Source organism: Engraulis encrasicolus, chromosome 8 (assembly GCF_034702125.1).
Source record: "Engraulis encrasicolus isolate BLACKSEA-1 chromosome 8, IST_EnEncr_1.0, whole genome shotgun sequence".
NCBI lineage: Eukaryota > Metazoa > Chordata > Actinopteri > Clupeiformes > Engraulidae > Engraulis > Engraulis encrasicolus.
This window is the reverse complement of record NC_085864.1, coordinates 7,698,372-7,714,350: the sequence shown is the minus strand read 5'-3', so window position 1 is coordinate 7,714,350 and position 15,979 is coordinate 7,698,372. Positions and strand designations below refer to the sequence as shown.

At 44.1% G+C, this 15,979-nt stretch overlaps 1 protein-coding gene and 1 non-coding gene across 2 annotated transcripts in view; both read right to left on the bottom strand.

Annotated features, from left to right (window-relative positions):
• The window catches only part of LOC134454118 (adenylate cyclase type 10-like), a 40,503-nt gene that overhangs the window by 21,663 nt on the left and 2,861 nt on the right, over positions 1 to 15,979 (bottom strand). The window contains exons 5-19 of the mRNA XM_063204917.1: positions 15,321 to 15,526; positions 14,848 to 14,938; positions 14,643 to 14,731; positions 13,715 to 13,906; positions 13,043 to 13,164; positions 11,936 to 12,012; positions 10,640 to 10,829; positions 7,665 to 7,720; positions 6,886 to 7,057; positions 6,208 to 6,400; positions 5,908 to 5,994; positions 5,165 to 5,445; positions 4,616 to 4,824; positions 3,877 to 4,029; positions 561 to 929 (exon numbers count right to left, since the gene is read on the bottom strand). Of these exons, the coding sequence (XP_063060987.1) occupies positions 561 to 929; positions 3,877 to 4,029; positions 4,616 to 4,824; positions 5,165 to 5,445; positions 5,908 to 5,994; positions 6,208 to 6,400; positions 6,886 to 7,057; positions 7,665 to 7,720; positions 10,640 to 10,829; positions 11,936 to 12,012; positions 13,043 to 13,164; positions 13,715 to 13,906; positions 14,643 to 14,731; positions 14,848 to 14,938; positions 15,321 to 15,526 (2,487 nt within the window). The remainder of the gene's footprint in view (positions 1 to 560; positions 930 to 3,876; positions 4,030 to 4,615; positions 4,825 to 5,164; positions 5,446 to 5,907; positions 5,995 to 6,207; positions 6,401 to 6,885; positions 7,058 to 7,664; positions 7,721 to 10,639; positions 10,830 to 11,935; positions 12,013 to 13,042; positions 13,165 to 13,714; positions 13,907 to 14,642; positions 14,732 to 14,847; positions 14,939 to 15,320; positions 15,527 to 15,979) is intronic.
• trnai-uau (transfer RNA isoleucine (anticodon UAU)) lies at positions 11,574 to 11,666 on the bottom strand. Its single transcript is given in 2 exon segments — positions 11,574 to 11,609; positions 11,629 to 11,666. It is a non-coding gene; the product is annotated as a tRNA-Ile (tRNA).

The following is a 15,979-nucleotide window of genomic DNA, read 5'->3' as shown; positions in this document are numbered from 1 at the left end:
AGAGAGACACACATAAATACACACACAGACAGACAGACAGACAGACAGACAGACAGACAGACAGACAGACAGACAGACAGACAGACAGACAGACAGATAGATAGATAGATAGATAGATAGATAGATAGATAGATAGATAGATAGATAGATGCGCGATAAGCCCCCCACATTTGGGATTGCATGCCCACGGGGGCCCCAGTTCGAGTCCGGCCAAGGTAATTTCCAGATCCTCCCCCATCTCTCTGTCCCACTCGCTTCCTGTCTCCATCTAACACTGTCCTGTCAAATGAAGGCATAAAAGCCCCTAAAAAATCCCCTACTGTATGGTGCAGGGCTAATTACCATTACTGTTATTTAATACATCTCAATTTCTGTAAATATATACAGTACATATACCTTTGTATTTGAGTGATATACATATCCAATGAGCCCTGGCACACAGACATTGTGTGGCACCACCCATGTAAGGAGGGCCTTAAGGCTGGAATCTACCGGTACATAGGGGCCTTGTCATGGTAAAATGTTGGGACCCCCTGAGCCAGACATCGCGCCTCCCCCACCTTGACTGCTCTTGCTGCTGCTCCTCTCCTCCTCCTGCTCCCATGGCGCTCCCTCCTTCCTCTCCTTCTTCTCCTCCTGCTGCTGCTGCTGCTCCCCCTTGGGTCGCTCCTGCTCGCGGTCGCAGAAGCAGCTGAGCAGGCCGTACTTCTCCGAGCCCAGGCTGATGTCGTTCACGTCGTAGCGCGAGCCGCACAGGAAGGTGCCCGAGCGGAAGAGTGAGACCAGCGTCTCGTTCAGCTTGTCCTCCGTCAGCTCCGGCAGGATGTTGATCAGCATCTGCGTGGTGAAGGTGTGGCCGATGATGGCGGCGCACTTCACCACCATCTGCTCGCCCGGCTGCAACTGGTCCAGGTGGGCCAGAGCCATACCTGGGGGAGAGAGAGAGAGAGGGAGAGAGAGAGAGGGAGAGAGAGAGAGAGAGAGAGGATTCTTGCAGGATTCAGGTCAAATTGTAGACTTTTATTTAGATCTTTTAAGACCATTGTGAGCAAACTTTTAGACCAACCCACCCCAGGCATTATCATTAGCCTACTTGTTAACACCCTGTCCATGCTCAGTAATCAAACAATTTAGCATTTTTACAAAGCAGGAATAGCAGAAATTCATTTTGGGGAGAGAGAGAGAGTGTGGGGGGTAAAGGGAGAGAGAGAGAGAGAGAGAGAGAGAGAGAGAGAGAGATAGAGGGAGATAGGGAGATAGGGAGAGAAGGACAGGCAGCGACAAAGTGTATACTGCTTATGGCTATGTCTAGCCTTTCGCATACATTACCATACATTACCATTCCACAGAAGTTTATGTAGTTTCAGTTTCTACATTTGGGAATTTGTTTAATGTTTTTTTCAGATCTTGTACAGAATTTTTAAAATACATTGGGAATCCTATTTACGTATGTTAAGTGTCTTGAACAGAATCCATTAAATTAGTTATGGGCCTGTGAGTCACAGCTTAAACAGCGTAGGGCCTGTGAGTCATTGGTTAGCCCCTTGACCCCCTGACTCCAGGCTCCAGCTGGCATGGAGATGATAATAAATACATACTTTACTGTAATCTCACATGCTGGTGTGTGTGTGTGTGTGTGTGTGTGTGTGTGTGTGTGTGTGTGTGTGTGTGTGTGTGTGTGTGTGTGTGTGTGTGTGTGTGTGTGTGTGTGTGTGTGTGTGTGTGTGTGTGTGCTTTTAATGGACTGAATGCAACTAAACCAGACATCACTATCATTGATGAGGACAATCGAACTGTTGATATAGTGGAAGTAGGATGTTGCTTTGACTCATATCTAGAAGAAACGTTTTGTGAGAAACTAATGAAGTATCAACCACTTGTGCAGGAAATCACTGTGATGGGCTACAAATGCCAATATATAGTGCTTGTATTTGGAAGTTTGGGCCACGTGCATAGACTGGCCACTAGGGGGCTAAGGATGCTAGGCTTCCCAAAAATGAATGCAAAAAGCTTGCTTAAATATTGTTCAATATCATCAATAATTGGTAGTCGACACATATGGAGAAGAAGGTGCTGTGTATATCCTTAAGACTTTTACCCCACGGACTATTGATCACTGTGGTGACACTTATCTAGTTCATGCCTGAGTATCTTTGCAACTGACAAATTTGTGTCTATGGAAACTCAATTTTGAATTGTGGGCACAAATAAAGAAGTAAACTGTGTGTGTGTGTGTGTGTGTGTGTGTGTGTGTGCATATGTGTGTGTGCGAGAGTACGTGTGTGTGTGTGTGTGTATGTGTGTGTGTGTGTGTGTGTGTGTGTGTGTGTGTGTGTGTGTGTGTGTGTGTGTGTGTGTGTGTGAGTATGTGTGTGGCAGTGTGTGTGTGTGTCTGTGTCTGTGTGTGCGTGTGCATACGTGCGTGTGTGTACAGGGGAGTGTGTGTACACGTGTGCACGTACGTGTGTGAGTAAATGTACAGTATGTGTGTGTGTGTGTGCATGTGTGTGTGTGTGCTTGTGTATTTGTGCATGTGTGTGTGTGCTCATACGTGAGTGCATGTGTGTGTGCGCATGCAGTGGAGCAGTGGTGCCTGAGGGCATGAAGCAACAGTAAACACACTAAGTAAACACATAAACACAGAGCAATCGCACCATGAAATCACAGTGTAAACACATACTAAACATTTCGTAAGCCCCTGAGTGGCACCATCTCAGGCCGTGATCATCATGCCTGAAGCCCTACAGCGTTAAAGCTTGAAGATAAGAGACAAACACATCGACACAAGATCAAACACATCAGAAGTGACTGTGGATGAATAAATAAAAAGAAAAACACACAAATCAAAAGGAACAAACACATGACGCTGTCACTGCAGCGAAGTGTGATGAGTAGAGCTGAATACCCTAAGTACATGGCATTCCGATTACTCTCAGATAGTTCATGTGTGCAGTACTATATTTCAGTAAGAAGTGGAAGTTCATAGCAAAATGGCTACATCAGTGACGTTCAGCTGTTTGACGGACTCACAAGCAAGAGGAGAGAAGTGCCGCACACTCCCGAGTTGCATAAATAAGTTTCTAATGTGACAACGTTTCGGCCTGTTGGCCTTCCTCAGGTCACAAAGCCGACAGACCGAAATGTTGTCACATTAAAAACGTCTTTATGCAACTCGGGAGTGTGCGGCACTTCTCTCCTCTCGCAAGTGTTTTGTTGGTTGCCAGCCCCTCCTTTTCTTGTGTGCATTTTGCACCTCCACACATCGACTGACTTACAAGAACATATAAACAGCAACATACAGATGTATGGAAAAACTTGTAGCGCTTACGTGGGCATATGGAACAATCCTAATGCAATTGAGCTATGTGCTATTCCGAACACTACCGGTAAAGCGGTATCTCCAACCCAGGAGAGATTGAGTGACTGAGTGTCATTGTTCTAGAGTAAACTTATATAAGTCCAGGTAGAGTATTTACAACACTGTGGAGAGTCAACTTACTGTAACATGGAGTCAAAAAACAGGGTAAAATTATGCAGGTGATCTAATTTCAACTGTACAGATTCCCAAATATTGAATAGAATTAACTCTGAACATGTTACACTACTAACTCACTAATCTTTTAGAGTTGTATTAACACTGCTATTTTTTACTGTGTACGTTTCGAGAGTCGCATTACATTGGACCCCAGAAGGCCAAAAGGAGGACAGGCCTAAAATGACATCACGCCACCGGACCATGGAGAAGGAGCTCCAGCAGCACGTTCAAAGCTGGGAGACCATCAAGAAGTTGGCTACAGACAGATTGAAGTGGAGACACTTTTGTTGCCTCCCTATGTGCCGAATGGCGTGATGGGGTTAAGTGAGTGAGTAGGTAACCTTTCAGTGTGAGAGGGATGGGGATGTCGTAGAACTTGGCTCCTTTGCTGGCCAAGCAGATGTACTTCTGGTCGCCGCAATTTGCCTCGTCCAACGCTTCCACCTTCCGACACTTTAGGGCCGAGCCGCCTTCTTTAAAACCCGTTTCAATGCCTGACAGGGGGAAAAAGTCCTCGTTACAAACCAGATTCCAAAGTATGAAAGCAAAATGCTACTATTTTCAAAACATTCAATACTTAAACAAGATGAAGAATTGTATAAAAATGGCATATCATCTCTTATAGCCTAGCAAAATTATTGTTTGGAGGGAAACGTGTGCTCATTTAAAATGTACTATATGCAGCAAATCTGAAAGACATTAGGACATGGCTAACAAAATTCAGCTCAAGTTGAACAAGCCTAAAGACAAGATAAAGGAGGACACCTAACAGCTACTTACATTCACAGATGACATGAAAGATTACGAATCTTTTTTTTTGTTCTAGACTCAACTGGTAGGTGTCTTTTCTCCATCATTTTCAACATTTAGTTTGAAGGTGAAGATTGTGCACATCCCAGGAAAAGATGCAGGACAAAGGCTGACTGCAATTATTGGAGTGAGGAGTCCACAAAAGTGGAACAAATATCAAACAACAAAAGGGATTCTAAGTGTGCATACTCCTCACTCCGAGAATGGCTGCCATGATGGAGTCACCCTGTTGAAACACAGCAGAGAAGGCAAGGTGCGGGGGTGAATTACCGGTGGAGGCTTTCCGTCTCTGATCGTCCTCGGTGAAGGACTTGGTGGTCCTGGGCACAGTGACGGTGGGGCCGGGGAAGAGGATGTCCAGGTCGGGGCACTCCTCATCCTCCTCCAGCTCGGTGATGTAGATCATGCCACACAGGTAGAGGCTCTTCACCAGCTCCCAGCAGTAGTACGGCACCCCGTGGCTCCTCTCCACCAGGAAACTGCACAGCACAGCACACAGTACATTTCATTACATTACAGTACATTTAGCAGACGGCACTTTTGACCAAAGCGACTTACAAGGAGGACATTCAAGCAAGTACAGAGTGTGGGGTCAGTATAGAGTACAGCAGTATACAAGTTACGTACAACAGATAGCAGAAAAATAGTTAAGGACCCACAAAATGTTGTGCAGGTTTTTAGAGACAGAGACAGAGACAGAGACAGAGAGACACATACAGACATACAGCTCGGTAGGAATGCGAATGTAAGAGAGACAGACAGAAAGACAGGCAAACATAGAGGCAGAGCGACCGCCACAGACGCAAGATAGACACGCACAGCTCGAGCTCAGTGGGTATGCGTATGACGCCGAGGATCTGGCAGGCAAACTGTGCGATGATGGTGGGCTCGAGGCCGATGAGCTTGAGGAAGACGGTGCGCGGCGCCTTCAGCAGAGCCAGCAGCTCGGGCGTGCGGTCGCGCTGGCTGGCGTACGGCAGCACGGACAGGAACAGCATCACGTGCGCCTGCGCCAACATCTCCAGCAGGAAGGCCCAGGACGAGTGGTCCACAAAGTCCGCCTGGTCGATCACGTAGATGCACGGCTCGTCCCGGGCAAACTGGGTGGGGCAGGGCGCACGCACGCACACACACACACACACACACACACACACACACACACACACACACACACACAAACACACAGATGCATTACATTACATTTATTTAGCAGAAGCTTTTATCCAAGCAACGTACAAACAAGGACATAATAAATTAGCATAAAATGCATGCTGAAATACAGCGCATACAGGCCAAGCAGGGCAAGGATACAGACAAGCAAGGACATGGAGGAAGAGACAGACAAAGGCAGACACAAGAAGAATTTAGACAAAAACACACACATGCACGCACACACACGCACGCACACACATACACACACACACACAGGAAGAATATTCAGAGTATAACTTTTTTTCCAATGCTGAATATACATGCAATGTCAAAGTATGTGTTACAAAATGTTAATACATCTGAATACATATCTTGTACATATAACTGCACTCAGTGTATCATGTGCTTACATCACAGAAGAGCTTCAAGATGAAGTTTTTGGTCTCCTTTTCACGCGTCTCCTTGTCCATTAGAGAGACTGTGGTCGACACAGGAAACTGCAAGGTAGAGAGAGGGACACAAAGCACGGACACAAAATAGTACCATCAGCAGGGCTCTAAATTAACACCGGCCAAATGCAGGTGAAAATTCCGTTTGAGCGCAAAAAAAATGTCATTGACCCATTAACATATTGCCATTTTGGCAAGTGATGAAAAAAGTTAATTTAGAGCACAACAAATCACAAAGCAATACAACACATTAACATTCACCTTAACCAGCAAGATCTCGTTAAGCAGACACAGTTTGTCCTTCATCTCTGAGCTGTCGATCTGAGACAGGATGACCCGCTCGCGCTCAGCAAAGCTCTTGCACGACTCCACTTTCAGCAGAAGGGCCAGTAGGGTCTGTAAGGTGTATGTCTGCTGGTGTATGTCCGTCTTCACAAGCTCACAGGCCACCACTCTGCAGGCGCGGGGGGAGAAATAATAACCCACATTATTCAATTCAATTCAGTATGACATATAAAAGCATCAAAGCATGGTAGAAACTAAAATAATTAATAACTATATAATAATAATTATTACATCAAAGGGCAATAAGACCTTTCCATAACATTAATGAGAGTAGTTATTGATTAAGATAAAACGATAAAGATAAAACGATAAAGATAAAACGATAAAGATAAAACTTTAACATTTACTTTCTAAGTCAAATTCCATGCTGTGGCTTGTGGCGATCCGAGTTCAAATCCGGCCTAGGTCATTTGCAGCCCCCCCGTTTCTCTGCCCACTAATTTCCTGTCTGTCCTTCACTGTCCAGTCAAGAATAAAGGCAAAAAGCCAAAAAACATTTGAGCCAGTTCGGACTGGCCCATTTCCCAGAAACTTCTTGTCATAATGTCCACTGTCCTATGGTAGCAGGATAGCAGGGTGTCTGTTCTGCATCACCTGAATCCGTCTCGCCGGGCCCGATAGACCACCTCTGCCAGGATGCGGCTCTTCCCGTAGCCACTACCGCCACCAAAGATCACCACGTTGTCGTAGGTGTGCGTGTCAAACATTCTGCCGTCCTGGAAATGCTTCATACTGTTGGAGTAGACCTCCATCTCCTTCTCACGACCTGGCAACAGCAACACAGGTTGGTGGAGTAGTTTAAACACATGATGAAAAAGTCCACTTCAACCTGGATTTTTTTGCTCCCACTTTTTAATTGGTGTTCACCCGAAACGTTACGCAAAAAAAAAGTGGGAGTTAAAAAATCATGGTTGAAGCTGACTTTTTCATCTTTATATAACAGCAACACACGCTCCACATGGGTAATGAGGCAGTCACCGGTTTATAAGCGATTAAAGCAGGAATGTCAAACTCAAATTCAGGGGGGCGAAATCTAAATCTGAATCGGACGAAGTTGCGGGCCGAACTCTATTTCTTCAACAAACAAAAAAAACCTCAACGGCAAATTTCACTAACACTCATACATGGTAGCTCAAATAGCTGCACATAATCTATTGTAAACAAGTAGGCTGAGCTATCGGCCTAGACATTTATTAATACCAATAAAGCTCCAATTGTGCTCCTAACTGTGAGTGAAATGTCATATGATCAATAATGAAATGACAGATCAATGATGAATTACTCAATCTCTTTGATTAAGGCACGCCAAAGCAAGTGATGAGTGAGATAATGGATGAGGTATATGATCAGTACCTGATGGGCAAACAACTCACCTAGAAGAGGACTCTCTTTATCTCTCTCCACAGACATCGGAGACTGACCCACAGCTCTAAGTGGGACAAAAGACAGGTTAGTTTAGATTAGATTAGATTAGATTAGATTAGATTAGATTAGATTAGATTAGAATAGATTAGACAAGACTAGATGAGAGTAGATCAAACGTAATTGTCTGTTATACATGAAACAGAAAATGGCGTGGCTTCAGTTATTCTCACAGATATTTGAAAAGACTTGACTAAACAGCACAAAACAATTTACAAAAAAACAGCCTCAGGTTACAAGAATTGTCTGTTACACATGAAACAGACAAGACTTTACAAAACAAGACAAGACAATACACAGAAAACAGCCTCATATTACAACACCAGAATTGCTCGGAAAGCTAAGAGCATCACCTCTGATCCTTCACATCCAACACACCACCTGTTCACACTCCAACCATCAGGGAAAAGGTACCGAAGAATCCCAAACAATACCCACACGCTTTAGGGACAGTACCTACCCACAAGCCATCCACCACTTGAATAAGCACCAGCACTTTACAGTCACTCCACTACCTGGCCTTCTACCTTTTTCTTATTTTTGCACAATTTGTTTCGTCTGGTTGTGTTGTTGAATTTGTCAGCAAACCAAAACCAGAGGTGGAAAGAGTACAGAAAATGTGTACTCAAGTAAAAGTATCTTTACTTTGCTTAAATTCTACTCAAGTACAAGTAAAAGTACCTATCTAAAAATCCACTCAAGTAAAAGTAAAAAGTACTTCACTTAAAATGTAATTTGAGTAAAAAGTACTTAGTTACTTTTAATTAGCCTTCCTCTTGAGAATGTCATGTTTATTTTTCTTGAATATCTTCATCCATAACCTCTATCTCTTGCTTGGCACCAGCCATCATCCAATACATTGATACAAGATAGTAAAATAGTGGAAATGCTGTGTGCCATCCTGCACAATCTTTCATTTCCGGCGGATTGTGGCATTATTGTGCATGGCATTTTGTCTCTCAGTCATTTTTTTTTACTCAGTACTCAGGCCAGGTTCCAGTGTAATTGAGTAAAGTACTTGGGTCAAAATGTACTCAAGTACAAGTAAAAGTATTAATTTTAAAAATTACTTAAAAAGTACAAAATATTCATAAAAGCTACTCAAGTACAATATTGAGTAAAAGTATTAAGTTACTTTTCCACCCCTGACCAAAACACATTCCTAGCAACTGTATGTTATACTGCTGATATGGCTAAAATAAACTTGAATTTGAACTTGAAATGATAATCAATAGCTTGCAAAATTACCTAGAAACTAGCACAGCACATACTACTAATTACCGTCAACCTCCACTACTACAAAATGCTCAATGAATAATGTGTCTGGCTGTGAAATAATTGTGACCACTGAAGTGTTTACTATAGACTAATAGCTAATACGTACATATAATGATACTGAGTGTGTGTGTGTGTGTGTGTGTGTGTGTGTGTGTGTGTGTGTGTGTGTGTGTGTGTGTGTGTGTGTGTGTGTGTGTGTGTGTGTGTGTGTGTGTGTGTGTGTGTGTGTGTGTGTGTGTGTGTGTGTGTGTGTGTGTGTGTGTGTGTGTGTGTGTGTGTGTGTGTGTGTGTTGGGTGGGCATGCCAGTCTCAGAGGAAACTAGGACCAACAAGTGGGTTGGAGTAAGAGCCTCCACTTAACCCTCAGAGCACTTGACGATGCCTTGCCTTCACCTCCACATGTGGTCCTTTGCCTGTGCTACTCTCTGATGTTTACGTACGTGTATGTTCTGAGGTCCTTCCAGGTCAACTTTAAATTGACTGGACCACCTGCCGTTAATCTCAGGGCCGCCAACACGGGGGGACAAACAAGAATGCTGTCCCGGACCCATGGAGAGAGACAGGGCCCAGAATAGGGTCCTCAATATATTGTATGCAATGAGAACGGGGGCCTTTTCAGATGTTTTTTGTCCTGGGCCCAGCTAAGCCTGTCAGTGGCCCAGGCCAATGTCTCTAACCGCACTAGTTTGGATGAGTGGGCTGTTCCCACTGTACAGTTCAAGTTCAAATTATGGAGCACTCTGCTTCAAACCTGTCAACCAACTGCAGACGATAATGCCAGTAGTCAGAGATAGCATTATGGCGGCCTTGCAAATGCCTGATGCGTGTGTGTTTGGCAGCACACCCAGGAGACCAAAAACCACGCAGGTGGATGCAAACAAGTAGAAACAGACAGGCAAGGTTATTGCAATCCGTTGAAGGTGAAGATTGCACACGTCCCAGGAAAAGGTGCAGGACAAAGGCTGCCTGTAGTTTTAGAGTGAGGAGTCTGCATATTGTTTCTCTATTCCATGGCAGGATAGGATGACGTTTTGACCAAGAAACAAAGAAACAAAGATTTTGAAAGAAAAAAGGATTTTAAGTGAGTGGACTCCTCACCCTAAAATTAAGGTTACTGCAATACCTGGTCCAACCTCCTTCAGTACCAGGGGGCCAGGTAATAATCAAGAGTGCTGTCTCTGAATTGAATACTGAATACAGAAACACCTGTACTGTAAACAGATGAAGATGCACACCTGCATCATCTGAGGAAGAGTAAGCACATCCAAAACGTCATGGTAAAAACAAACAAAACAAAAAATAAGTAAAATAAAGACATCTGGTTGGCCTTGGCCGTTGCCACCACACTGTTATGCTAAGGACCCAGCATCGACTCCGGCCCGAGGTAATTTCCAGAACATCCATTATCTCTCTCTCCCACTCTTCCTGTCATTGTCCCTTATACTATCAAAAATTAAGGCATAAAAGCCAACATCTTTCAAAAAATAAAAAATCAGTTTGAGGCAGACTTTTTTTGCAGGCTATGTCACTAGTCTCACTATACGTCAGCCCCTCTCTACTTCTTCCATTCGTGCTCCATATACAATTCATTGCCTTCTGTCAGTAACAGCAAATCTCTTGAATGAATCTTGAATCCTGGGCTACTCACATGCGAGCCTTCTTGGTGGTGAACTGGTAGATGGGCCCCGGGTCCTTGCAGCCCTTCATGGGCTTCTTGGGCAGCTCGGTGAAGTAGGAGGGGGGCAGACGCGAGTAGTGGTGCGTCTCGGAGTCACAGGACACCACTCCGGGGTAGTACATCATCAGACGCGCCGCCAGGTTCACCTTCTTGCCAATCACTGAGCAGAAGAGAGTAGAGCTGAGTAGAGTAGCAATGACAGTTCATAAAACACCATAAACTGATTACTATTCATTTTTCTAATTCTATTTCTTGGAAATAGAAATAGAATTAGAATAGAAATAGAAATGAAATCGAATAGAAATAAAAAAATAAAAAAGAACAGTAATCAGCGAGAGGTGTATTCTGAACTTTCATCTTTGATTGATTTTCCTGCCTCACACCTGCACCTGTACTACTGAAGGCTTGTGTACAAACAGTGAGTGCGTTTATATGCAGTTCTGTATCCCGAATATGAGGTACTGTATATCCCAGTTATGATCATAATCGGGGTAAGGTGTTTATATGAGCACAGAGCGTTACATTCTTGGCCGTTATAGAATTCTCCTCAAATGCGTGTAGCCTGGATACCAGCAACAGTGTTCTATGGGAAGCCTCGCCATCCGGGATAAGGTGTTTACACCTAGCATATCCCAATTTCTCAAAGTCCCGAATAAGAGCTTATCCGGGATACTGAAGATGGGATAAGGTGTTTATACTGTATGTTCAATACTTGGATACTTAATATCCCAATCATATTCGGAATACTGAACTGCATGTATACGCACTCAATGACATTCCAACATCTGATGATGACCTGCTCCAGGTGAGGCTCCAACTCATTTAGAATAGCACATAGAGATACTCTATCATCCAAACTTGCATGACCTCAATGACTTATTCTTCATGACATCTAAATGTAACCTGCTCCAGGTGAGGCTCGAACTCACAACCTCGGCATTGCTCAGCCTGTACTGCCTTATAAGTACCGCGCGCTAACCGATTGCGCCACTGGAGCCTGCTGTTGAGCAAAATAATGACATGACACCATCACCATGGAGACAATACAATGGAGCTATTACCATGACAGTATTACCATAGTGTAGAGTAGCAAAACAATGACAGCATGCTTTGTGTGTGTGTGTGTGTGTGTGTGTGTGTGTGTGTGTGTGTGTGTGTGTGTGTGTGTGTGTGTGTGTGTGTGTGTGTGTGTGTGTGTGTGTGTGTGTGTGTGTGTGTGTGTGTGTGTGTGTGTGTGTGTGTGTGTGTGTGTGTACTCCTGTATACCTGTATACTCGTGCCTGAGAATATGGCCCACTACACCACAGAACACAGGGCCAGTGGTGACACCAACAGAGACAGTCCTGGAAACAAGTGCAGCAGAAAGTCAGAGAGAGGGAGCGATGGGGGGCAGAGAGAGTAAATATTAAAAGTAAATTAAAAAGTAGAGTAAAAGTGTGTGTGGTGTGGTGGGTGACAGACAGACAGCACCAAGCCAGTCCTATCCCACACGGTAATCCCCCCAGACTTACAAGTAAGTCTCAATTTGCACAGATAACACTGATTAAATGTCACAAAGTTTTGGGAATACGTAGATCAACAGGGGACATCTGGCTTATGTAAAGTCCAATCTCTTTTGTACAGTATGTGCTCTGCATCTTGAAAAATGTGAACTGATAAACCAGCCTAAATGTGAGATTGGATGTGTAATTTAGTCTGGCCCCAATGAACAGTACATCCGAAGATTGTTGATGAGAACAACCCGTTGTCTTTCAGACGGTGCCTGTGCCTAAAGGGTCGGCGCTCTGACCAATCAGCGGTATCTTTCTCGTTGATGTGCTTTCCCAACGTTGCAAGCTTCGTCGTCACTCCCTCAAAACCCTGCCTGCTTTGATTCAAAACAAATCTCTGCGTTGTGATTGGTTTGCCAGATTCTAGGCAAGCCTGGCAGACCACTCCAACGATGCGAGGCTAGACCACTCGCAGTCAAAAAATCTTGGAGTCCAGTGGGTGGCACTGGTTTACTAGGCTACAGTTATCCTTCAGCATGAATAAAATTAATTATCTGACAGCTCTTTTGTGCGCTGTGGCACAGCTCTCTAAGCCCGTCACCTTTGGGCTTGCATGCCCATGGTGACACCCATGTTGAAGTCCGGCCTGGGTCGTTTCCAAACCCCTACCCCATATCACTCTCCTGCTCATTCCCTGTCTCCTCTCACACTGTCAAGTTTGGGAAGCAATGTACATTTCAAAATGTGGGTTTCAAAGAAATTAGTGACAGACACAGCTCTGCACAGGGTGTACTGTATCGGTGGATGGATGGATGGATGGAGGGAGGGAGGGAGGGAGGGAGGGATGTATATCCTGCCTCTTGCTGATGATAATAATACAGACCTGAGGCTGCGGATCTCCTTGCTGCAGAACTCATAGGCGCCGAAGGCGGCCTGCAGGGCATGGGCGCTCTCGTCCTCTCGCTTGTCCCCCGGCAAACCAAACAGGCACAGGAACGTGCAGCCCTGGTGGCAGAAAAAGTTACAGCCACAGTCATGCACTGTCAGATGAGATCCAACAACTGTAATGGCACAAATACACCACTAAACCCCACTTGAGTGATTCCGGCAAAGGAAGTAATTGACTTTGTATTGAATCGTTGGCTACTGAACCTTACACTGTAGATGATGTTCATACACATTGATTAGACAGACCAACATGGACACCCGGCTCTTAATTCACAGATCAACTTCCATATAAAAAAAAAAAAACGCTTTTACTTGCTCCTTTTGAAAAACGGACGGTCACCCCTAGTTGCGTACATACACATACAAAGCTTCTTAGTGGTGCGTCACCTCCCAATGCGGTGTTTCCCAATTTACATAAAGAATGCAAATTTTGCAAAGTTTTATCTTTTACCTGACATGTTTCGACGGCATAGCTTCCACGTCGAAATATGTCAGGTAAAAAAGATAAATCTTTTAATTGCCTGAAGTAAAAGAAAAATGTAAGTAACAGTTAAAGATACTGTAATTAACGTCATGCATCTACTGTACGTGGCATGACGTGACTTGCCTTGTCGAACATGAAGACCTTGTTGATGCGGCCGTGGTGATGGGCCATGTGCCGGCCGATGCCCAGGGAGGCCTTGTGGATGGCCATGCACTGCTCCGCGTCCGCATGCTCGCTCTTGAACTGCAGGTTCACAAACACTATGGTGGCCGGCCTCATCTCGGACAAGTACTCCAGCGCCTGCTCTGCGTCAATCTAGAACAGACAGACAGTAGGCACACAGACAAACAGGCAGACAGGCAGGCAGACAGGCAGGAAGACAGGAAGGCAGGCAGACAGGTAGACAGACGGACAAACGGGCAGACAGGCAGGCAGACAGGAAGGCAGGCAGACAAACAGGCAGACAGGCAGGACAGATGATTGATCGAGTGACACATCGAGGGCTTTTAAGTGTACTGTCAATAATTCAAATCAGGTGATCTCGGGTGAACGTCAATCCAAGAGACAGACAGAGACAAGGCTTTGAAGTGCAAAGGCCATCACACGGAATTGAAGTGTCTTTCTGTCCAGCTTATCACTTTTAAGGGTTTTTTTCTGCCTTGTTACTTTTATTCACCTTGAATCTCCATTATTGGATTAGGAAGAAAATACGCTTTCCTTCAGACACAACAAACCAATACAAAACATTGCAGGTCTGGTGTGTGTTTACTGTTTACTCATGAAGTTTGATGCAGATAGGATTTTTACATTTTCGTAACCTCTTTGTGCAAATGTGCCTGCTGGCAGGCCTGTTCAAACTTTTGCTAATTAAAAAGGCTAAACTATATCATAACAATATAGCAATGACATTACTGAGAGCCATAGTAGCAGATAAAAGACTTGGTCCTTAAAATTTGGTGACAAACAGGTTACAACATAGGCTCTGTGCAAAGGGGTTATAGTACACGGTGGTACATATCACTGTGACTGTGGTTAAGGTGTGGTGCTGTACCTTCTGCAAGACGGTTTTTATGATGTACTTTTGCATAAACATCTCTCGTTCCTCGTTCGGCATGAGCCTGGAGGCCTTCCGGATGCAGCCTGAATTCATTAGTGACCATCAGAGCATAGCAGAACACTGTTATCAGGACGGCAAATCAAATTAAAGTCTCCAGCATATGCAATGGATTTATGAGGCTTAATATTTTCTTTCTTACCCTTAATAGTCTTGTCATGCTCAACATTCTTGCCGACAGATGCTTCATATGCCTCCACCGAAAAGTTGGGATCTCTCTTCAGATATCTGACCTGTTTGATGTATGGAAATTGAATTTCGGCTCAACTTAACATGTCCCTAAAAAGCTTGACAGAATGGTAATTGGAGAAGAACACGGCAGGTCACTATAAATTCCATTACATGTCCTTTAAACAGACATTTTCATCCAGAGTGATTCACAGTGAACTGGCGTACTACAACGCATTTCTCTACAGCCGTATCAAAATCTTACAGGCATGTCATAGAGATCTAAGAACTGTTGCACAGTAAAAAATGCTGTGTTAATTCAACATTTACAAAGTCGATTAACATCTTCTAGAGTGCATTAAGGCCCCAGCAGACTCTCTAAATGTTGAATTAACACTGCATTTTTTTTACTGTGTTGCTCTCAGTATCGTGCTGATGTGGTCTGACCTTAACAGCGCGTTCATTCTCAATGAAGTCAACGGCGATGTTGGCCCTGTCGCACAGCTCCCAGGCGTTGGGGGACAGGATAATGTTGCCGGCGACGGCCAATCCCTCGGCCAGGCGCACCTCGTCCACCGCTCGACCAATCACCACAAAGTACTGGTTTTCCTCATTTCCCATGATCACCTTGGACAGCTTTCCGGCTGATATGCCTTGATACATACAGTATGTATATTTTTTAAATGAAGAATAGTTCAGAATAGAAAGAGTGCAGTTTTAGGGGTTAGAATGATACAATGAAATTGCAGCTCCAAGTAAGAGTTGAGTCTCTAAAAGCAGATGTAAAACTTCCCTGACCTTTAAAGGGAATGCAACCCACCCCGCTGCAAATGCTCAATGGTGAAATATTATTATAACTAAAAGTATTGTAAGTAGAAAAGAACCTTATTATAAGTAGACAAGGCACTTCCACATAGTAGACATATTCTAGAAAGTATGAACCCCTAATACAGATTTAACAGATACCCTGTCATTGAAAAATAAAATGAGACCAAAAAAAGGTCTCATTTCACATTTTCGTTAAAGTATGAACTCCTAATAGATTTAGCATATATAAAAAATGTACTCATTTTAGTACCCCCCCCCCCCCAATAAAAAATCTTTTG